The 24,950-nt window shown below is 46.1% G+C and overlaps 1 protein-coding gene across 4 annotated transcripts in view; it reads left to right on the forward strand.

Annotated features, from left to right (window-relative positions):
- Positions 1–24,950, forward strand: part of DGKG (diacylglycerol kinase gamma) — a 226,518-nt gene that overhangs the window by 157,199 nt on the left and 44,369 nt on the right. For all 4 annotated transcript variants that reach the window (XM_070790495.1, XM_070790500.1, XM_070790489.1 and 1 more), the window contains one exon: positions 6,966–7,056. In XM_070790495.1, the coding sequence (XP_070646596.1) occupies positions 6,966–7,056 (91 nt within the window). The remainder of the gene's footprint in view (positions 1–6,965; positions 7,057–24,950) is intronic.

Genomic DNA, 24,950 nt, shown 5'->3' on the forward strand with positions numbered 1-24,950 from the left:
CAGGGAGAATGAGGGCTTTGTCAAATTGTTAGAGAGTATTATTATGTCTTTCTTTGGAAAGGTGCTTAGGGTGATGATGGGAAGGGGGAAAGAAAAAAGAGAAGATGAGGCTGAGAAGAATTTGCTTCATTCTGTGAATTTATCATCAAGAGCACCCCCTCATAGGATTCTTCTAAGAATGGAAAGAGATGATATACGTAAAATTTTGAAAAAGTGAAAATGTTAGTCACTTAGTCGTGTCTGACTCTGCGACCCCATAGACTGTATCCCACCAGGCTCCTCTGTTCATGGAGTTCTCCAAGTGAGAATACTGGAGCCATTCCTTTCTCCAGGGGATTTTCCCAACTCAGGGATCAAACCCAAGTCTCCCACATTGCAGGCAGATTCTTTACTGTCTGAGCCACCAGGGAAAATGTAAAGCCTAAAGTCTAAAGCTTCCCTGACGAGAGGCTTTCTCTACTTCCAGATCAACAAAGAACCTGTCAGCACTCAGCACTATCCACATCTGCTCTGCCAGTGTAGACAGAACCAGAGAATCTAGGTTACTCCTCCCTGGTGTTGTGATATGCAGTGGTAGCAGGCTGGGGGTTTGGCTTCCTTCCTGTTCTCACGAAAGTGAAAGTCACTCAGTTGTGTCCGACTCTTTGCAACCCCATGGACTATACAGTCCATGGAATTCTCCAGGCCAGAACACTGTAGTGGGTAGCCTTTCCCTTCTCCAGGAGATCTTCTCAACCCAGGCATCGAACCCAGGTGTCCCGCATTGCAGGCAGATTCTTTACCAGCTGAGCCACAAGGGAAGCCCAAGAATACTGGAGTGGGTAGCCTATCTCTTCTCCAGGGGATCTTCCTGACCCAGGAATCAAACAGGGGTCTTCTGCATTGCAGATGGATTCTTTACCAACTGAGCTATCAGGGAAGCCCCATAGCAGCTAAGAAACCTTTAGGAAGCCCTGCCTCAGATGGGCCTGCCAGTGCAGTCCTTGGTGACAACACCCCAACATATACAAAGAGAGGGTCTGTCCTCTATGTTACTTGGCCCGATGCCAGCCTCCACCTCAGGCCTACCATTAATGTCTGACCTCAGTCATGCAGGGTGCGGGGGGCCATCTCTATCTGATCAACCTTCATCCCAAGAGGAGTCTCTTCCTTCCTTTGTCCTTACTCTCCTGGCTCCAGCCTTTGGACTTGCAACCATTTTGGCAGCTAGGGCAGAGGCAACCAGAACAATCCCCCTTTATATTATCTAATATAAGGCTAGTGGCAATTTTTTCTGAGAAACCAGATACATGACCTTTATTAGGAAGAGGGTACTTTGTTTTTTAATATTGAATGTTGCTGATGGCTTTCCAATAATCAAACTTTTAATGTGTACAGGGGATGAAGGCCTGTAGACCAAGGCCTGTTATAAGTGACTTTACATGTCTCATTTAATATTGATAACAATCTGTGAATTAGGTATTTACCCATTTTATGAGTAAAGAGGCTCAGAAAAGTAAAAAAAAAGAAAGAAAAAGTTCAAAGTTATACAACCACTAAAGGGTGGAGTCAGCATTTGAAAGCAGGGCTCCTTGATTCCATCCTGGGGTCTTGCGTTAGACCCCTTGGTCCTCTCTTATTATGCACGGCCAGAAGTGGTCCACATTGGAGCTGAAATGGGAGGCACCCGAGGTGAAATTTACGTCTGTCTCCCAGCTTTCCCCATCTCACTCTGTGTAGGAGATGCCTCATGGGCACCGCCTATGCCTCATTTCTGGGTGAGCTGAGAGAAAAAGGTCCAGGGTGTCCTGGGAGCCTCTGGCTTTTCTAGGGATCTATTCTGGTTTCCCCAACTTTCTGAGTTTGTTTAGATTCAAGACCAGGAGGTTCCTGTGACAAATCCAATTGAGACTCATCTAGACTCCACCCCTGGCCACTGGGACTTAGGTCGGGGGGAGGGTACACTCTTCATCAGACAGCATTTCCCAGCTTGTGATGCAACCACTTACACCCCAGGCCTGCAACCGCTTCCATTTCATAGCCTGGTTTACAGCGGCCTAGTCTGTGATCAGAGCACACAGCACCACACCACATGCAAAGACGTGAGAAGATAGTGTGGCAAGGCCGCAAAACACAGGCTCTGCGGCCTGACAGTCAGGGAGGGGGCCACCTCTGCACTTACTTGCTCCACAACCTCGACAATTTACTTTTCCTCAAGTCTTCCCTTACTTGGAAGTAAGGGAAAGAGATAGTGCATGTGAAATGTTTTGCAGAATGAAAAACCAAAGAACCATAGGAATAGATTGTATTTGAAAGTGAAAGTAAAGTTACTCAGTCATGTCCGACTCTTTGCAACCCCATGGACCGTAGCCCACCAGGCTCCTCCATCCATGGAATTTTCCAGATTGTATTTACTTCTAACTAAAATGTGCCTGAGTTAAAAGAGGAGGAAGAAAAGCTCTCAGATTTCTGAACAAAAGTCCTGTCAGTCAGAGGTTGAACATTAGCATCTTGGTGAAGCTATTAAAAGTATGGAAACTTGTGAGGCAAAGATCCTGCCTCTCTTATTTACCACTCATCTCCAGGTCATATGCAGTGCCTAGTCCATAGTATGGCTCAATAGATGATCTATGGATAGATGGGTGGATGGATGATGGACATGCCAAAACACAAAAGTGCTGTCCCTCAGTTACAAAGAGGACTGCCGCTGGAGAACTGAACTCCTGTGCTTCTCACTCAGTGAACAGCACCCACCATCTATCATGCAACCTAAGCACTTGGGTGTCATTGACTATTCTTTCTCACTCACCCCTTACAACAAACCAGCCCTGTCAGTTCCACCTCCTAAATTTTAGCTTGTGAATCCCTTTCCTTAGCCTGAGCCCTACTGTCACTACCTTTGTTCAGGTCCTTCCCAGTTCTCTCCTGGGATTCTACACCACCTACAAACCATCCTCCAGGCCTCAAATCTGTACCCACCCCTTCCAGTCGACTCTCCAGACTTGGAACAGAGTGATCTTTAAAAAGCACAAAAATCTGTCAGGTCGCTACCACCAGCCCCTCACCACTACTCTCACTTGAGGATGGTCCACAACACAGTATAGACTTTAAGATAAAGCTCAAGCACCTAAGCATTGCACCCCCCTTATCTGGCCAATCTATCCCTCCTTGAATTCCAGATCCTCTCCAGCAGGACTGTGCTCTCTCTTACCCTGGGCCATTGCTTGGGCTTTTTCCTCTGCCTAGAATGTTCTTCCTCCACTTTCCTTATTCCCTTCCACATCCTTCAGAACTCATCACTCACTTAGGATGAGTGGTGGCCTCACTAAGAATTGGATGTCCCTCCTCCTAGGTATCCCCAAGGCTTAAGTACTTGGCACATGACTGTTTCCATATTCTTTTTCTTTGGCTGCTTTTCTCAGGTGTCTGGCTCATGGAGTTCTGTGTTTTGTTCTCTCCTGCACCTAAGTACACCCTATCTAGTCCTGGCACACTGAATATTTCTTGAGTCAATAAATACTTTGTCTCACACCAAATGTGTACTTTCTCAGAAGCATATTTGCAAACATGACGTCTATGGACAATCATGTGACCAGTCAAGATAATTAACCAAGGATTAGGCTGTGGTCTGACTCTGGAAAAAAAAAACTGTTAGATTAGACATGGAGGGAACATATATTTTTAGCCAAAAGTCAAGACACATGATCTGACTAGTATGATCACGTTTTTCTTTCCCAGAAAACTTTGGATATATAATGTCTACAAAAGTCTATATAGTCAAAGCTATGGTAGTCATGAACAGATGTGAGAATTGTACCATAAAGAAGTCTGAGCACTGAAGAATTGATGCTTTTGAATTGTGGTGCTGGAGAAGACTCTTGAGAGTCCCTCTGGACTGCAAGGAGATCAAATTGCTAAGTCACTTCAGTCACGTCCAACTCTGTGTGACCCCATAGACGGCAGCCCACCAGGCTCCCCCATCCCTGGGATTCTCCAGGCAAGAACACTGGAGTGGGTTGCCATTTCCTTCTCCGGAGATCAAATTAGTCAATCCTAAAGAAAATCAACCCTGAATATTCGTTGGAAGGACTAATGCTGAAGCTCCAACACTTTGGCCACCTGATGCAAAGAGCCAACTCATTGGAAAAGACCCTGATGCTGGGAAAGATTGAGGGCAGGAGGAGAAGGGGGTGACAGAGGATGAGATGGTTGGATGGTATGACCTACTTAATAGACATGAGTTTAAGCAAGCTCCAGGGGTTGGTGAAGGACAGGGAAGCCTGGCGTGTTGCAGTCCATGGGGTCGTGAATAGTTGGACACAACTTAGTGACTAAACAACAACAACGGTGTCTACGGCTGCCCAACCTGATACCATAACCTTGTTATGGTATCCAAACATGCCAAGACATTGAAATAATAACTGATAAGTAAGTAGCTAACATTATCAGTGAGATTATTATGCAGCAAGCATTATAAGAAGTGCTTTGCGGTCATCCCATTTAATCTTTACAACTACCCTTTTAAGCAGATCTTTTTATTACCTCCATTTTACAGATCAGGAAACTGAGGCTTAGGGTTCACAGCCAGAAATGGACATCTAACCGGCAACAAAAAAGCCGTCTGTTTGATCTTCTCAGTCATTCTGCAATACTGACCTAACCATGACCTCTTAACCTTATTAGATCATCAGAAGCACCACTTCTGGGTAAAAATAGCTTGCGGCTTCCGGAAATTTTTATTAAAACTCTAAATCTCCTGGCAATAACTTTCAAAAGTCATGATTCAGACTAGCAGTGATATTTGAAAATGGAATCATAATGCGGGTCTCCTGGCTACAGAGATGCTCTCGCTGCTTGTGAGGCATCCTCAACTTTGGCATTTATGACAATCTGTGCTTTTCCTGTTACTGGGTCTTTTGCCATCATTGTCTGTTGAAAGGCGCTGACCCTCATTCTGTCTTCCCTGAGGAATCCTCTTTTTCAGGGCTAATCGGTCTGTCTTCTTCCTTGGTTGTCACTTCACTGGGCTCTAGAGTAATGCTTCGGAAAATCCTGACAGCTGACCACCTGAATAGCGATCACCTGGGCACTCATAAAATGCATATTCCTGGGCCCTGTCAGACACAGGCCACATAGAATCTCTACAAATTAGAGCCCAGGCACTAGCATTTTAATCACATTCACAAGTGATTCTTATGAATACTAATGTTTCAGAGCCACAAAAGGAGTCCCCAGATCCTCACAGCTCCAAGCGTGATTGCTGGACCAGTACTAGCAGCATGTTAGAAAACAAGGAATTCTTATGCCCAAATCCTGAATGACTGAATCAGAATTTGCATTTTAATGAAATCCCTGGGTAACTTGGATTCACATTTCTGTGCATACAGAGAACTGATCAGAGTAGTGTTTCCTCTGCACATCATGGCAGGCATAGAAAACAAAAGCAATTGTTTGGCATTTATCTCATACAGAAAGAAACCCGGCTGTGGCATCAGGGGCTCAGCCTGCCCAGACCCCAACCTGGCCACCCAAAGCTGAGGAGATTGGAATCTCAGGCACACCTGTGCCTAGTACACTGGCTGAGAAGGTCTACTTAAAGAATACCCAACCCTTCTAAGTTTCTTCATAAGCATAACTCCATAAATACTGCTTATTCCCGTCATCGTTTATCATTTCTTTTCCTGCTTACCAAGAGTCAGAAAGGCTACTTCCCAACTCGATCTTAGAAATCTTCATGCAGTGGGAGGACACAGACTCATCTTTAAGCTGTGGGTGGACTCTTTGAGAAACGTAGAGAGAAAAGTTGTGCCTCTTGTTTGAAAGCATCACCTGCTATGGCCTAAGAAATACTAGGAAGAAAGCCTTCTTTTCTTTGAAGAATGCTCCTTTCTCTTAGTCCACAGCTCTGAGGATGGAGGATCAGCAACACACAAGGCGCATCCTCTCTCCTGAAGATGTGCCAAGAAGATTGTGATTCTGTTTAATCCTTCCTCAGCAAAATCTGCCAGCTTATAAACTGGACAGGTGTCCCTTCTCTTAGCCAGCCCCTGAGAATAGGATGACAGTTGGGACGGGAGGAATGGAATACCTTCAGAAACACTTCCTGGTGAGACCATCTGATCAAAATGACCAAGTGTCAGGACACAACCATCTGACTTTTCAGAGCTCCCGGCTACATGGGAACACCATTGTTTCCGGCTGCCCATCCTCCCCCACCCCCACCCCACGCCCCCGGCCCATCAGGAAAATGTTGAACATCTTTAAAGCTCGAAATAGTGAGCTCTTACTTTGAAGCAAATAGGACAAGGCCTACCCCTCAATGAAGGATTGTCATAGCCTCAGCGAATACAATTGAGAACGAAGTGGGAGGAAACTATTGCTACCAAAACAACTCACTTTTTTTTTCTCTCTCTTTCCTCCTTGCCTGCAAATCTGTGTCTAATTCTTTCCATTATGCTTCTCCCAATCAGAGTGCAGACAAAGTAGCACACATTTTAGCTGGTTTCAGGTGGGCCTATCCCTCCTCTGTCCTGAGGCTGTACCTCTGTCAAGTCTCAACTGGCTAACTGATCGTCCTCCCTTTGTACCCCAACTACTGAAGCTCCCCTGCATTCGTAGTAGAAAGGACACTAACCAGAGCGTGCTTTCAGGTGCCACCTGGTTGACTTTCATGGAACTCCTCCCTTGATCCAGATTCAGAGGCAAGCAGGCCTTTCTCTGGCTCTGACCAGGAAGATCAGAGAGCCATTGGCTGTTCACTCAGAGTAGCCATGATGTCTAAGAAACAAATAGGTTTTACTTTAAGTTGGTGGCAAGAACAGTTGGTTAAAAAAGTCTTCCATCCCTGATCATCCAATTAAGAAGTGCTGAAAACATAAGATTGGGGACAGCTGAGGGCTTGAGTGTCCCGGCCCCAGTAGCCTAGCTGCTGTACACAGTCATTTCAAACACAGAACACTGAGCCATCTTTCTGACTCCTGGTCCAGGATGAAGAACAAGCTGTGGTACTTTGAATTTGGCACCTCGGAGACCTTCGCGGCCACCTGCAAGAAACTCCACGACCACATAGAGTTGGAGGTGAGTTCCCAAAGCTTGCTTTGGGACCTTAGTTTTGGTCCGGGTCTGTCACATACCCTCAGAACATGTCCCCTACCCTCAGAACATGTCCCCTAGGTTCATAGTGGCCCCAGGTGTAATCCTTCTTACCTCCATCCTGTTCCCAACATGTCCACAGCCTCACTCCCAGTAGGCTCTAATCACGGGGTCTGCCTTTCTCTGCCTGACCAGGGAGTCCTGGGGTCTGAGACCCAGAGGCCCAGTGGACTCAGGGCTGCAGTCCTTTCCTGCCCTCAGCCCTCTCCCCACCATCACCTTTCAATTTCTTCTTTTTCAAGAAATGAAGACAGGTGCTACCCACTCAGGGAAAGAAGCTGCTATGGGGATAGAGGCAATGTCCCAAGCCTGGTAAAAGTCTGGGAACTGAAGACCACAGGGCTGAGGGGTCTGCAGTTGAGGCCAGGGGTGACCAGACATCATCAGCTCACCTGCCTCAACTTTCAAGGAGCCAGTTCAGGCACTCAGGGCCAGCTTCCCAAGTGTGCAACCTGCACAGTCACTCAGAAGGTTCCTCATTTAATGCTCTTCTGTGACTGTCTTAAAATTCTTGATAGTTTTTTTTTTTTTTTAGCAAAGGGCCCTTTATGTGCATTTTGAACACTCAAATTACATAGCTGATCCAGTTGGTGCACTTGGATTTTAACTCTCCCGGGACTTGCAGCAGCCTGCCTCAGACACAGCCTGTGGGCTTCACTTACTGGTTGATAAGCTGCCCACTTCTCATTCCCCACCCTGCTTCTGCTGGGCTGCTCTCCTGAGGTCTTCTCACTTCTAAGAAAAGATTGACCTGCAAGCCCAAACTTCTGTGCACACCTGCTGTCTCTGCTCTGCGGACCTCAGGCCCTTGGGGCCCCTTGCCCATAGTTCTCAGTTACCGACCCTCATACCCCTTCCCATGGAATTCAGGCCAGTGGTCTTGTTTTCACTTGAGAAAAACAAGTGAAAGGCAGTCAGAGTTGGGCCAGGATGGGCTCTTGCTGGGCCACCAGCTTTGTCCCTGAGCTTGCAGCAGCAGTCAAGTGGGGCCCAGGCATCCCTTGGAGGAGGAGCATTTGGCCTAAAGCAGTGTGGGAAAGCCCCACCACTCCCTGTGGAAGGGAGCCTGCGCTCACGGGGAGTTTTCACAATCAAAACACAAAGCCAGAGATTCTGTGCTTCTCTTTGACTCATCTGCCTGCCTCTCCCCAGCGGTTGCTGGGTTACCAACCCCAGGGTGGGAGGAGCCAACCTAGCTAATCCCCTGAACTTCTAGCCAGCTCAGTCAGAGGGCAGAGAGGCCCAGGAATGTGGGGCACTTTTCCCCAGGTGGTACCACCTCCACCTGGGAAAGTCTGAGAAACCTGCCTTCCTCTATGGATACATAAATCCATGGCCAGAAACTCTACAGCAAAGGGGGAGGGGGCTGGACTGGGCTGGAAACTGGACGTGGCTGGAGCTCTGTGTGCATTTTTCCTGTTGGCATGATCATCTGGGGTGTCTTTAAATATACCCCAAGTGAGGGACAGCCCTGGCCTAACCACTGCCAGCTGCAGACACACAGCGACTGCTTGTTCTCCCTGCAGCTGGCCTTGAAACTGTGCCCAGAATAGAGCAGCTCAGCTCCCCTGCCTCGGTGGGCCCCGCCCTCCCAGCTCCCAACTCCCAGCTTCCAGCCCACAGCATCATGGGCCCCTCTGAGTCCAGTGCACAGCGGCTCATCCTCAATTGCAGAGGGGGCTGGTGGCCTCTGGAGGAGGTGGGGCTGTTCACACTGTGGGTTGTTGGGGGCTTTTAGCAGCACTTCTTGTTTTCCTTAGCTCCCCATCGTGAGTCTTTTTTAGTATTTATTCCTGAGGCTAAGGATGGGGGTGGGGGTGCATCTGACAGGCAGCTTCTGTTCTGAAAGCCTGCAGGATTGTGGCAGGCATCCTTTTGTACCCAGGGAGCGGAGGGGAGACGGTCCTGGGTCTTATAATACAGAGGAGACCAGAGAGACAGAGGGGGAGGCATATGAGTAACAGACGTTAGGAGGCTGTGGGGCAGCCCAGGTAGATGTGAGTGCATCAGAGGCCTTGGGAAGAACAATAACAGAAGGTATGTTAAGTGACCTCCAAGTGGCGGCTGCACACAACAGCCCAGGCCTGAGAGGACCAGCATGCTCATCAGATCAAGGTCAGTGAGCCTGAGAATAAGCCCACACAGGTATTTATACTACGTGCCACCATTTCCAAAGCCCCACCACAGCCTTTATTGCAGAGTCACACAACAACCAGTGAGCTAAGTAGGCCCGGTATTCTTATCCCCACATCACAGAAAGCAAGCTAAGGCACAGAGAGTTAGATATATAAACAGAAGGGAGACAGAAGTAACAAGGGGAGAGGAGAAAATCACAGACTCTGACTGCCTACTGTAGCATGTCCTCATTTGATTCCATCATCCAGCAAAGCAAGTATGATCACATTTTTTTAAATGAGGAAACCGAGGCTCAGACACACTAAGTAACTGGACCAAGGTTTCATTGCTGGAAATGTGTAAGAGTCTAGGCCTTCCTAGACCTCCTGGAAAGGAGTTTAGCTTGGAACCCAATAAACAGATTGACCTAACAAGTGCTAGGAGCTTGCTGAATTTTTCAGCTCGGATACACTGTTTCTTCCTCCTTTACTGAATGTATGGCTGCTTGGTTCTGTCTCAGCTGCAGCAGCTGGGCAGGGCTGCTGGGAAACGCTTTAGGAGAACAGAGGGCACAGTCCTACTGCTTGCTCATTTGAGGAAGGAGGGGTGGACAGGAGGAGTCAGGGAGGAAAACTGCCTTAAAGTTTACCAAAGGTCTTCCCATGCAGCATCTCATTTTGATCCACAGAGTATGCAGAGAAGACGCGAATATCCTTGCTTTCTGGGTGAGGAAACTGAGGCTCAGAGGTTCAGCAACTTGTGAAAGGGCCCAAAGGTTAGCGGTTCAGGAGAACAGCTTAGAAAGTCTATTTCATTCCGTGTCTATGTGTCACCTGGGTAAAATTTGGATGGTGAAACTTAAAGCTAAAATGAGTTTTATGCAGAAGTTCTGCACTGAAAGTCTCTCGCAAGGAATACAGTCTGTTTTTCAGAGACTTGTAGCTTATTGGAAACTAGGAGAATTTGGTCCCTTCTCTGAAATAAAGTTTACAGCCCAGTTGAGAGAACAAACATGAGCTGGTTAATATAATACTCACTTAACTAGTGCTAAGAAAACTTGATCCTGGGACCTTGAGGACCCACGTGAGCCATCACCTTGGACACTGTTTTGGGGTCAGAGACTAAGGCCAGAGAGAAGATGATTGCAGATCTACTGGTCACCTGCAGACACTTGGTCAAGGCTAGGGTAAGGGGGAAGGGTGGGGTTGCTCAGTGAAAGGGGTTGGCTTGGACAGGCATCAGCCCTCTTCATGGAACTGTTGTCTGGGCTTCAGTGTTCTCATATATAAAATGGGGAAAGGGGATTAGTCTACTTCCCAAGGCTATTGATTAACGTTTTCAGATTTGTTATTTTTTTTTAAGTAACTGGCAATGGTGCCAAGTGCCTCACTGAATCCACAGAGCAGCCCCAAGTGGCAGGTGTCACATCCCCTTTCTGGAGATGGGGATAGAAGCTGAAAAAAAGCTCACCTGAGGTGCATGACTCTGAGTGGTCAGGTCAGGCTTCAAATTCAGATTTGCCCAAAACCCAGGAGTTTCAGGGCAGTACTGGCACATCATTCTAGAACAGAGATTGTCACCGGTATGAGTTATATCTGATCTTCTCTTTAGTCATACACTTTATTTTAATATTTTGGGTAACACTAAAAGCAAGAATTGAAGCTTTTGAACTGTCGTGTTGGAGAAGACTCTTGAGAGTCCCTTGGACTGCAAGGAGATCCGACCAGTCCATTCTAAAGGAGATCAGTCCTGGGTGTTCATTGGAAGGACTGATGCTAAAGCTGAAACTCCAATACTTTGGCCACCTCATGCAAAGAGTTGACTCATTGGAAAAGACTCTGATGCTGGGAGGGATTGGGGGCAGGAGGAAAAGGGGACAACAGAGGATGAGATGGCTGGATGGCATCACTGACTCGATGGATGTGAGTCTGGGTGAACTCCGGCAGTTGGTGATGGACAGGGAGGCCTGGCGTGCTGCGATTCATGGGGTCTCAAAGAGTCGGACACGACTGTGACTGAACCGAACTGAAAAGCAAGTATGAGACTTTTACAATTATCAAAAAGAAAAACGAAAAAAAAAAAAAAGAAAAGGCAGATGCATGCTCTAAATGCTTCCTCTGCGAGCACACAAAGCAAGCTGTGAGAGTGAGTACCCTTCCTGGGAAATGGGTGCTCTTAATTTGGTTGTTGTTCAGGCTTAAGTCATATTCAACTCTTTGTGACCCATGGACTATAGCCTGCCAGATTCCTCTGTCTGTGGGGTTTTTCCAGGCAAGAATACTGGAGTGGGTTGCCATTTCCTTCTCCAGGATCTTCCTGGACCAGGGATCAAACCCACGTCTCCTACATTGGCAGGCAGATTCTTTACCACTGAGCCAATTCTTCTAATTAAGAAGCCAGCCTGTCACCCGCATAGTTGTCATCAGCCCTGGTGGAACAAAAGCAGTCTCTCAGGGTCTCCAAGTCTCTGACTTCCCTTCCCTTCCAAAGCCACCCTTGATGTTTATTCTGATCTGATTGTACCTGAATAAAGGAGCGGGGAGGGGAGGGAAGAACACAGTGAGTCACCTCCCCCACCCAGGCCCAAAAGAGCTTGCACAGGTTTTGACTTAGTTATGGTTAGGTGGAGCAGACCAGGCAGGCATCGACTTGAGCACTTATTTTACATCCTGTGGAAATTTTACTGGTTAAAAATACGAACTTCCAAAATTCCTTGATATCATATCTACTTTTAAACAATGTTCACAAGGGAAGGCTAGCCAGCTTCCCTAATATGAACCTCTGCCTGGGGAAAAGTGAGTCTAAATGTGGAGGCTGCTTCAAAAAAAAAATCTGTTACCCGGTGTATTTTGGGAATCTCTGCACATCAATTTTCCCCTTTTAATTGAGGATTTTTTTTTAATACAACAAAGTTTTGAGAGTGTATCAGATATTCTCATTTCTCCCTCACTTAGAATTGATATTTGTCACTATTTTGTTTTATTCCCTTCAAGTATCTTTTTAACCAAAGAAATAAAAATTTATGGATGGAACTGAGTTCCCCACAACCGTTTTGTGCTCTGCAACTTGCCTTTTTCACTCACCATTAGCTCTCAAGATCTCTCCGTGGTGATATTGCTGGAGCTAGTTCATTACTTTTACCTACTGTGTACCGTTGGGCTCCAGGAATACCCCCACCCTGTGATGGGAGTAGGAGCAGAAATGGGAACCCTCAGACCCTCTCCGGGGACATGAGTGGTGAACCACTTTGGAGAGCAGTCTGACAACAAACACTGAACTGAAAACTATCTTTTAGGACGAATGACCCAGCAGGTTCTTCACATCCTAGACCTGGAGAGTTTCCTGCACACGAGTTCACGGGGTGATGAGCACAGAGATGCAGTGCAGTCCTTTATTAGTATAACAAAATGGAACCAACCCCAGAGACCATATTATCCTAACACTTCAAAGAGAGAGAGTGAAAGTACTAAAGGCCACTGAATTATATTCTTTAAAATGGCTAATTTTGTGTCAGGTGAATTTCATCTTAATTTTTTTCAACGTGAAGCCATATCATGAGATGGGCCCTGTCTATGAGAATCCTAAACTCTAAAACTAACCTTTAGCACAGCTATGTGTATGTAAAGAAGCAGAATAAATAATGACCCAGATTACTTTAAGACTGAGCAGATATCTTTACCTACTCCAATCCAGCCAGGTGCCATTTTTTTCAGAAGAGAGAAATCAAGGACTTTACAGGTTGAGTTGGTTGGCCAACTTCACCCAGCCAGTAAGTGGCAAAAGAGAGCCCATGGCTGCCCTGATATCCACTGGCAATGTTGCACACTCCTAAATTAGAGGATAGACTTTCAAGCACCTTTTCTGGCATCATCTATATACACCTTCTCAGCTTGGGCAAGTGGAACCTTCCAAAGCTTGGAGTAATGAAGTGGGAACTAGCCAAAAGCTCAGCTCATCAACCCAGGCACAGTGATCCCAAGGGAGATGAAATGAAAACATATTCATGGGGAAGGGAAAGATTCATGGAGAAGAGTGGAGATTTTGAGATCTCAGAAAACAAAAGGTGGCAACCTGATCATGTACCAAACCTTCAAGTCAGAGGCTGGTATGGACACAGAGAGACATCCTCTCCCATTTGTGGAGTCCATTCTCTTCTTCCATCAAGTCCAGGGGTTCCATCTTTCCAGGAGCATCCTCACTGTGAGACCACCCAAGGCTGCTCTTGTCACTTCAGATTTCTTCTTCCCTATCCTTCAGTTCTCACTGTTCCAGGTACCCGAGCCTCAGTTTCTGCCTTCTCCCTCTTACGACAGGTGCTAAATTCTTTTGATTAGAAAAGTAATCCAAATCTATGCAACCCTGTGGACTTTAACCTGCCAGGCTCCTCTGTCCATGGAATTCTCTAGGCAAGGATACTGGAATGGGTTGCCATTTCCTTGCAGGCAGATTCTTTACTGTCTGAGTCACCAGGGAAGCCCCAAATCCATGGTAGAACATGTTAAACCATAGAGAGGTGAAAAGGAAAAGTAACCCACAATCTCAGCAATCAGGGATCGGTGCTGTTCTAATGTTGGCCTTGTTTCAATCCTGTAATAATGTCAGCCCTTCTATCTATAAGAGCAGGCCCCTGGAGGACCTCTTTGACTCTTTGATTACCTTAATCTTTATCCATTTTTAAACATAGCTCCATCCTTTCTATCTCTCTTCCTCTTTCAGCCATGCACTGACTACAAGTTTCCTTCACAGATCCTCAAAATCTTTCAGCCTCCTGAGAAGAAATTGGCAATTTTCTCTTTAAAAATCCCATTGCTTGCTTACAGTTTGATACATAACTTTTTCTCTTAAATGACCCTCTTTTTTTATTCCCTACACATGCATACCCTGTATTTCACTTCAAGCCTCCATTCATCCATGTGCTTTTATTTTCTTATTCTTTCCCATTTCCTTTGTTCTTTGTGAATTGCTTTGATTTTCTTTGTCTTCAGATTCCTGGCTTCATATACTTTGTGTCTCCCAAGTACTTTGGAATAACTTTTAGGGGTGAATTCTCATGCCTACAATTTCACAAAGCAGATGGTAGGGGAGGGGTATATGCAGCACAGTGGATAGACGAGGCCCGGGGGTGTCTCAGGGGACCAAGCTCGGGGTCCCATGCATGACTCAGCATGTTGGGCTAGAAGGACCTCCACTCAGGTTCCTGAGAGACCTCAAGGCTAACCTCTGCCCCAGCAAGCTTAACTTTTCTACCTGCCAAGGTCCCCTAGTGAAAGAATAACTTTCCCCAAGCTATGTCTACAAACAAATGCATCTTTTAAATAATAACAACCTGTGAGGCCCTGTCCGTGGGAAATGTATTATTTCTCTTAGACTTTCTAGAACATTGAAAAGAACTCATGATCTTCATCTCCACACTCAGCACATTCAGGGAGCTTGGATGAAAAGCATTCAATCTTTTCCAGCTTCTACCACTGGGTTATGAAACAGAGTATTACATACACATACGTCTCCTTGGCTTTAGTGGACTAGTCTTTGGTTATCTGTCTTAGTGAGGTCATAAACATGCTGATCCCAGTATTCTACAGAAGAGGAATTAAGAAAAGAGAAGAAATGACTCAGGAAGTATATATAATCTAACAAAGGACCAGTTAAATACTGTGTACACATACGCATTACATGTCAAGTCCATTGGAATCCACAAATTAATAGCAGCAGCCACTTACTAAGCACTCACCTTGCAACAAGCTCTGTATCCTGGCACTTTCCTACACTGGCTTGTTTAATCCTCATTACAACTCTGCATACTGTGCATTATGTACACAAGGAAACTAAGTCTCCTTAAAATAAGTACTCCAAGATCAGATGAGTTCCAAGCCCATGTGCCCCAAGCACAGCACTCCCTGTAGAACCTGCCTCTGCTTTCCCCCTCAGGTATATATCAGCTGAGTTGGTGGTATGGCTCCCCTGTAGGACTTGGCCTGTCTATTAGGCAGTTGTCTGTCTGAGGCAGACTCGTCTTATTCACCCTGTATCTCCAATACCTGAAATGAAATCATTGCTCTCTAGTTTTTGATTGCACAATTTGAACCAAAGTGTGAAAAAAATCCCATAATGAATGTGAACACTAACAAATTACTACTTGACCAGACTCAAGTGATATCTTTGTGTTGGACGTCCCCAAAGTAAAAGGGACCCACCTTGCTCCATCTGTAAGACAGAATGGGCTTGCAGCCTGGCACTCAGCCCTTCTTCTAACCATCGGGTGAGTGGAAAGACCTCCCACGCCCATCTTTGAGCTGTTGCTGGGACCTTTGAAAGTAACTGAGGGTCTGGGACAACTGTGAACCCAGGACAGGAAATGCCAGAGTTCTCCCACCTCTTTCCCACCAAGGAGAGTGAAGACAGTGAGTGGGCAGAGCCCATACGGCAGCAAGGGCACAGGGCTGCTAGGGGTCAGAGGAAGTGACTCCAAAAGGCAGAAGAAGGCGTCTCCACCCTGAGCCCACTCTGGTGGCCCAGAAGTCTATCTGCCCCTGAGCCTTGCCAGTCCCTATGGCTATCAGCCCTGCTCTGTCTGCAGGCGAGTCTGACCCTTCAGAAAGCCCCATCCACCCCAGGTTGGTCTGAGCGCCCCAGACAGACCGCAGACCTATTACACTGCATCCAGAGCAAGAATGCCACAACACACTAGGTTGTTTTTTTCTTTTTTTTTTTTAACTTGGGGAGGGTGGAGCAGTGGATAGGAAACAGCTTTGCCCTCTATCCGAATCTGAGGCAACCCACCACTGTGAGCTCTGAGAAACAGCAGTGTTGTTTTGGAAACTGGCACCCAGGGCAGGCTTGCTCCTGGAAATGAATTTGGTTCTCCCCTCAGCTGCAGCGTTCTACTTCCAGCCTCCCTGCCAACACCCCCTTCCAGCTGCCCCTCTCAAAGGCACCATTGTGCCTGCCTGGCACAGCAACAGAGGAGGGCTGAAGAGGAAGCAAACATTTTCTGCCCATGGGATGTTCTTAAGCAGGTTGTGTGTACATGGCTTCAATGCTGCATTCCTGGAGCCCACACAGACCCGCCAAAACACCATCGTCCCCGTCACAGATGGCAGGCACTTTCCAGTCTAACTGGCCCGCCACTGCTCCCTGTCAGAGAAGGCAGGGCAGGCAGCTAGATGGACACAGGCAGCAAGAGGGGGACCACGATGCCACTTTTTCAGCACAGCATTGTAGCCTGCCAAAGCAAGGCTGAGCAGAGACTGAATCTCTGAACTGGAAAGGGATTTGGTCCCATGTACCACTCAACAAAAAGATCCGTTCTGGCACATTCTGATAAGTACACATCTAGCCTTTTCTTGAATACTCCAAGGAAAGGAAGCTTACTACTTTGCCAGAAACCTGTCCATTGCTGGAAATCTCTTTCAGAAAGTTTTCTTCCCGACGTTGAACAAGGATGTATGTCCCTTTCATTGCGATATCCTTCCCTTGTCAGCCCTCAGCACAGTTCTTGGAACAAAATAGGTGCACAATAAGTATTTGTGGGATGCATGACTGAATTCCCCATCCTTTGGGCCTGTTCCACCCTCTGGAAGCATGCAGAACATACCCTCCTGCTCCTCCACATGACTGCCCTTTATACGGGTGCAATCTATCTTCCAATCCCTCTCCTATTGATCTTCACTGAGCTAAATATCCCCAGTTCCTTTTATGGCTCGATGTATAGATCCCTGACTATCCTGATCTGCCTTCTGTTGATAGATTCCATTTTTTCCAGTCTCCTTAAAATGAAGAATCAAATCCCTTATATTTTATATATCCTTATATCCCAAAAGTAATCTCATAGGTAACAAAGCATGAAATTAACAGGCCTCAGGTACATGCTCCATAAGCTAGACTGTCTTTTTGATCTCGTCATTTGCATCTTCGCAGGAAACCTGTAGGTTCATGAAGCCCACCACAAACCTGATTAAAATGGGAAATGTCACTGAGTGAGTGTTTCCTCATCTGTAAAAAAAAAAAAAAAAAAAGGGTACAAATACCAACCTTGCAGGGCTCTAAGGATTAGACATAAAATATATGAAGTGCCTGGTTCATAAGAGTTACTCAGTAAATGATTATCTATTAATATTATCACATAACATGTATATATTAGTATCTAACTGCCCACAACAGACATTAGGTTCTAAAATTAATGAAATAAATAAAATAGTTCCTCTGATTGCAGGGGAAGCCACTCCAGCTACATGCCAGGCCAAATTTTTTTAATGTAGATATTACTGGACCGTCTTTCTAGTAATGCTGTCACCACTCATCAACACCACTCAATTTCTTTCCTTTTCTTCCCTCAGGATCCACATGAGATTACGGACACTACAAACATTCTCTCTAGTTCTTCTTTAGGGGAAAAAGACAGCATTGTTGCCCTGACTGCTCTTCTTTCACTCTCAATAAATTTCTCTGTTCTGGCCATAGGCCCTACAGATATGCAGATATCTACTGCCTTCTCAGTGGTGTGCTGAGGCCAGCTTGCCTACTGGCACATCTCTTCTTAGCTCTGCCTTTAGGGATGTCATGTTGGTAGCTTTGGCCATTGTGGGAGAATTTACACCATGAACCACCACAATCACAGCTTTTTTTTATCCTGGAGATTCTGTTAAACATTTAGCAGCATACCACTGCCTCTAGCACTGACTGCTAGAGGTCCCTGGAGACCCATTTCCACTCCTTCCCCTGGGTCTAGCACTGAGTAAGTAGGGCCCCATCATTCTTGTCTTCTGTCTCGTAACGTATCTCACATATATCGTGCCCCATGTGTCCTATTCTTACTACTAATTTTTAGATATAGGTTTCCCTTAGCTGTGATCAGAGGACCACTTCTTGAAGTCTTGGATTAACCTTCCAGATTTCTCCCTAATATGGATACTCATTCCACTTTCTTTCATTGGTCAATATATTCATCCTGGGAAATTGTAGAAACTCATCTGGAAGGAAAGACCCTTTGCCAGATTTCTTTAACACCTTGGTTTTCATTTGGGAATCTCTCCACAAATGAATTCTTCCAGTTTAAAAAAGTTATATTGGACTTCGGAAATGGGTAATAGATGCCAGAACTATGGAGAACACAGAGCCATATAGCATATGGTCCCTCCCCTCTGGGAGCTTAAAATCTCCTGGGGACAGGTACATATGCATGATGCATGGCAGAATATATATATATTCAATATACAACAGAAAAAGCAAGGAAAATTCAGAGAAGGGGAAGATCAATTTCTATCTAGAGCAGTTTCCTCTATAGGAAAGGCCTCATAGTGAAGTTAGTTTTTGAAAGGGTAGGATTTTAACAGGCATAAAAGAGCTGCATGGCATTTCAGACAGTGAGTACAACAGAAAAAGCAAGTAGGCCCAACTCTGTGACCTACATATGTGGCCCTAGTTAAGCCCTAGCTCTTGCAAGAGACAGCTGTGTGATCTAGGAAAGTTACTTACCAACTCTAGGGTTAATTGTTCTCATCATGGTGATAAGATATTAACAAACCAAATGTTCCATCTGGCTTTACCATTCTAAGATTCTGTGCTTTGGCCCTCTTTCGGCTGCTAAAATTCCTCTTTACAAAGTCACTCCTGACCCCTTAGTTGCCAGACTACATGACCAAAGGTCTGATTCCAGATCTGCTCACTCTTGATTAGCTATGTGACATTGGACCATTCCTTTTACCTCCTTAACCTCCATTTTTCTCATCTACAAAATGAGGTAATTATACTGAATGATCTTTCAAGACACTTCAGATCTTTGATTCCATGAGAACACATATGCAGAGACGAGAGAGAGATCGTTTTATGGCATTTGTAGACTTAAACGAAGAGTGTAGAAAGGGTGCCAGGGTGTCCACAAGGATATCCTTCCACTGAGGGACCGTGATAGGGGTCCAGACAAGGATCGTCATCCACTGACGGTACTGTGCTAAGTCGCTCCAGTCACGTCCAACTCTGCCACCCTATGGACTACAGCCTGCCAGGCTCCTCTGTCCATGGGATTCTCCAAGCAAGAATACTGGAGTGGGTTGTCGTGCCCTCCTCTACCCACTGATCAAGAACGTTATAACGAAAAATTCAAGCTGACAACACCTGAACCCTCTAACCAACACGAACATCACCAAAAAATGAGACAAGCAAATTATGTGCCTGTTGATGAGATGCAATAGGAAATACATTGATAGAGTAGTCTTGCTAAAACATCCATCCTGAATTTGATCATCCCTGCAGATAGGCTGGAATATGTTTAAAAGATACCTCAGAGGTGCCATAAGCAAAATCCAAAATCTGGAACCACTACACAGCTTTCTGTCTCAAAGTGTGGTCCACCACACCCAGCATCATTATCACCAGATAATGATGTAGAAATGCAGTCTCAGGCCACCTCAGACGTCCTGAATCAAAATCTGCATTTAAATCATCCTGAAGTGATTTGTATGCACATTAAAGTTTGAGAAGCACTGCTCTATAGGACAAATGACCCATTTCCCCCAATAAATATTACAAGGCAAGGAAGAAAAAAAAAAAAAAAACAAGGAATTTATAGATCAGAAGAAACCTAAAAGACATATCAGCCAAGTTCAACCTGTAGACTTTTCAGACAAACCAGTTATTTTTTTAAATGAGACTCTTGAGGAAATTTGAACAACTACTGGATATTTATCAATATTAAAGAATTATTGTTACATTTAAAAAGTGACCAGAGAATTAGGGTAATTCTTTTTTAAGAGTCTTATCATTTAAAGATACATAAAGAATCTGCCTGCAATGCAGGAGACCCGGGTTCAATCCCTAGGTCAGGAAGATCCCTTGGAGAAAGGAATAGCAACCCACTCCAGTATTCTTGCCTGGAGAATTCCATGGAAGAGGAGCCTGACAGGCCACAGTCCATGGGGTCTCAAAGAGTTGGACATGACTGAGCAGTTTACTTTTAGAAGTATTGGTAGATGAAATGATAGAATATCAGAGATTTGCTATAAAATAATAGTTCAACATGGTGGTGGGGAAAATGAACTGAGTTAGTTCAAACAAGATTAGCCATAAGTTTCTACCTGCTGAAGCTGAGATTTGGGATTCATGGGATTTATTATTTTATTGTCCTGTATATTTGAAAATATCCCTAATAAAAATTTGCTTGTTTTCTTTAAAGTCCAAGGAGGAGTTATCCAAGATGAGAGAGTCCATCAAGAGAAGGCAGTGGCAGGGAACCCAAGATAGAAAATGTCAAGCAGAAAGGGGACAAATGCCCCCAGAGCCATGGCGGGTGAGGGTTGTTCCACCTTATAATCCACCTGGAAGAGGTCATTCCAGACAGCAGACACTGCCAGATGGCAGGGAGGATGATACCAAACAATCTGAGTTCTGAACTGGAGAAAATCAGTGCAATCGGTGGCACCTTGAATCGAGGTTAGAAGACGACAGAATTTCCTAGTTGCTAAAAACTGAAACAGGTCATCAAATAAATTAAGGGATCTCCTTCTCTAAGGACCTTCAAAAATAGGATCCACAAGGCTAAAATGGAGGCGGCCTCATTCCCCATCCGCCGCCTTTTTCAGGTCACCGAAGCCGCCAGGCACCCGGGGCGCGGAAAAGCCCACAGCCCGGGCAGGGAAGCACCACTGCCCTCTCTCACGTCCTCGGCTCTGTCCCTCTCAGGCAGCACGGCGAACTTGGCAGGCCCTAGCTCTGCGCATAATTATGAGGATTTTAGGAATCGCAGAGATGGGTGGAAGGGGATGGGAGGATGGGAATGAATAGGACTACCCACTGACTCTCCACCGTCCCTCGGCTCAGAAACTAGAACTTGAGATTGTCTTCGCCAGGGGTCACGAAGTTTGAACTCGCCGACAGCTGCGGGCCGGCACAGTGGGGCCTGGAGCAGGCGGGTGCGGGCGGCTCCGGGCCGCGCTCCGGCAGATTCCTGAACGTCTTCCAGGCGGCCAGGAGCCGGGCTGGGACGGGATGCACCCACCCACCCCATGCGCCGGCAGCGCCGCTGCCTCAGACCCCTGTCCGGCACCTCACCGCCCTCGCCGGCTGGGAGCACGGCTCGGGGCGTGTGCGTGCATGCTGCCGGGGGGCTGGGGACAAGAACTGTCTCTGTTTCAACCCATACCCGGCTATAACTACCTGGGTTTCACTGCACGCAGCCTCGACTCGGAGGCGAGCCTGCCGGCCCAGAGCTAGGTTAGGGATGGCCAACGGTGCGCGCAGGGACTGCCGCCCTCCTTGCACTCTTCCCAGGAGCACCCCCTCTCCCCTCCCCCATGGGAGCAGGGGGAGGGGCCCATGACGTCATGGAACTGCTGGAGGATTTAGCTCAGGAACCCACCCGGGGCTATGTACCATTTAAGCCTCCAGTGTACTTCTCTCCAGGGCTCCACGTTTCCAAATCCAGCACGGCAGCTTTCCACCTTTCCCGAGCCCTAAGCAGCCCTGGGATTCTGAAAGAAATCAGTGCATGGTGTCTAGGCCAAGAAGCGTGGAGAATGGGCATGCAGGTATGGTCTGGCAAGGCTCCCACTAGCATGAGTTGGGCCAAAAGGCCATTAAAATGCTTCCAGCAAGGCCTCAGACAGTGGGAGAATGATTTCAGGCTGAAAAATGCCTCATAGCACAGGTATTATTGTTATTATTAACAGTAATAACAGTGCAGACAATTATGGAATGCTACTGCCTTCCAGAAACCAATCAAACCCTTTAAGTAGATGAGATTTCCCTACCCCCACCCCATCTTACAGATGACAGATTAAAGCTGGAAGAGTTAAGGAACCAAGGAGGATCCAGGATCATACAGCTGGCAAGTGACAGAGCCAAGATTTAAACCCGTATCTCTGCCTCCAAGCTCAGGCATGCTCCTTCCAAGACAAGGCACTGCCTCTCAGTTTTCAAATAGGTGCATTCCGAAGGTGGGGGCATCTATAGCCAGCAGTCCCCGAGCTCCCCCCACCTCCTCCACTCTCCCCAGTCCACCTATGACTCAGTGAGATGGTGGGGGAGGGGACATTCTATCATAAAGCAAAGTGAGGACTGTTTGCTCTTCCAGAGAGGTTAACGGCTTACCAAGTTAATAACTAACACTCTGAGCTTGTTATGACTAGAGGTGGAGGGGATAGGGCACACTTAAAACGGCAGTTGGAAGAAAGGGGACATTGTGGAATACTAGGTACCAACGACTGGGCTGTGCAACTAGTTTACTTACAAAAAAAAACACCAAGCTAGCACAGAGGCAAGATATAATGCTGATACCAACACTGGCATGCTGGGCACTGCTCTTAGCACTCTATAAGACAGAGTAGTGGTGGGAGATTTCAGTTATTCAAACAGCTGGAAGTTTAATTTTGTGATAAGTCTAGCATCAGCAAAAGTCCCATGTTGCTGTGCTGACTTTCATCTCCAAAGTAGAATCTGGCATCTGACTTGCCTAGGTTTGCAACTGAGCTCTGCCAGTCTGTAGAGTGGAAGTTGTGTAGCCTTATACCAGCACCCTAACCTCTCTGAGACTCTGTCACTTGGAGGTAGCAATAGTGCCTCCCTCATGGCACTATTGCATGAGGGATAGCATCCCAAGAGAGTGTAAGGGCAGGACCAGTACAGTGCACAAGGAAGCTCTCATCAGACAACTGCTAATATTATTATTATTACCTCTAGAAGGGAGGAGGGATTTTGGCCAACATTGATTAAATTGAGCTCATGCAGAAGTAACCACAACCAAAAGAAAGAGTGTCTGAGTGGTCTAGGAGGCCATAAGGGTGCAAGAATTCAGTGCTGGGCACCGGATTGAACAAAGATAATTTCAGAGAGTTTGCTGAAAAGTCTGATCCATTGGGATTCTAGCCCAAATCCCTAAATAAGAATATGTGTTTAAAGGACAAAAAGATGAAAGACATCCCAAAGTATATTTCTTAACAGTTCATTAATTCTTTCAGGAAGAAAACAGCAAAAAGTTTTTAATTAAAAAACAAAAAAAGAATCACCATGACAGCAACAAGGAGGTCTGGGTTGAGTCCATGCTTTTGGAGGGTTGTACACATCCTCTTGAGAAACCTGTATGCAGGTCAGGAGGCAACAGTTAGAACTGGACATGGAACAACAGACTGGATCCAAATAGGAAAAGGAGTCCGTCAAGGCTGTATACTGTCACCCTGCTTATTTAACTTATATGCAGAGTACATCATGAGAAACGCTGGGCTGGAAGAAGCACAAGCTGGAATCAAGATTGCCGGGAGAAATATCAATAACCTCAGATATGCAGATGACACCACCCTTATGGCAGAAAGTGAAGAGGAACTAAAAAGCCTCTTGATGAAAGTGAAAGAGGAGTGAAAAAGTTGGCTTAAAGCTCAACATTCAGAAAACTAAGATCATGGCATCTGGTCCCATCACTTCATGGGAAATAGATGGGGAAACAGTGGAAACAGTGTCAGACTTTATTTTGGGGGGGCTCCAAAATCACTGCAGATGGTGATTGCAGCCATGAAATTAAAAGACGCTTACTCCTTAGAAGGAAAGTTATGACCAACCTAGATAACATATTGAAAAGCAGAGACATTACTTCACCAACAAAGGTCCGTCTAGTTAAGGCTATGGTTTTTCCAGTGGTCACGTATGGATGTGAGAGTTGGACTGTGAAGAAGGCTGAGTGCCGAAGAATTGATGCTTTTGAACTGTGGTGTTGGAGAAGACTCTTGAGAGTCCCTTGGACTGCAAGGAGATCCACCCGGTCCATCCTAAAGGAGATCAGCCCTGGGATTTCTTTGGAAGGAATGATGCTGAAACTGAAACTCCAGTACTTTGGCCACCTCATGCGAAGAGTTGACTCATTGGAAAAGACTCTGCTGCTGGGAGGGATTGGGGGCAGGAGGAGAAGGGGACGACAGAGGATGAGATGGCTGGATGGCATCACCGACTCAATGGACGTGAGTTTGAGTGAATTCCGGGAGTTGGTGAGGGACAGGGAGGCCTGGCGTGCTGCAATTCATGGGATCACAAAGAGTCAGACACGACTGAGCGACTGAACTGAACTGAACTGAACACATATTCATAGGGGCTTCCCTGGTGGCTCAGCAGTAAAGAATCTGCCTGCTATGCAGGAGACGCGAGTTTGATCTCTAGGTGGAGAAGATCCCCTAGAGAAGGGAATGGCAGTCCATTCTGATATTCTTGCCTGGGAAATCCCACAGACAGAGGAGCCTGCCAGGCTACAGTCCATGGGGTCACAAAAGTAGGACATGACTTAGTGACTAAACCACCACCATCAGACATACTCACAGATAAAGTGTGAGTATGCACCCAAGTGTGAATATACAAAGGCAACTCAGACCTGTGATCCTGGCTTTGGGCAAGCTGAAGGCCAAGCAGAATCTTAGACAGTGTTTGAAGCAAAAAAGAACATGGAAAGCATACCTCATTAGGATTTTTCCATTCCAAGAGAGCTTTTTTATCTTTTCCAGAAGGAGCGAGAGTAGCTTTAACAAAAAAATAGAATAGATGATAAAGGTGGGTATCAGAACCCAAGGTTGATCAATAGAGAACTAATTGACCTTGGAAAGCATACACATTTAAATCGAAGTTGCTGGACAAACCTATAAAGATGTCGTTTGGTGACCACTTCGACAAATCTACAAAGCAGAGTAGGTTCCAGCCAATGAGAGGCAAATAGACAAATGCCCCAGTTTTTTAAA

Source organism: Bos indicus, chromosome 1, assembly GCF_029378745.1.
Source record: "Bos indicus isolate NIAB-ARS_2022 breed Sahiwal x Tharparkar chromosome 1, NIAB-ARS_B.indTharparkar_mat_pri_1.0, whole genome shotgun sequence".
NCBI lineage: Eukaryota > Metazoa > Chordata > Mammalia > Artiodactyla > Bovidae > Bos > Bos indicus.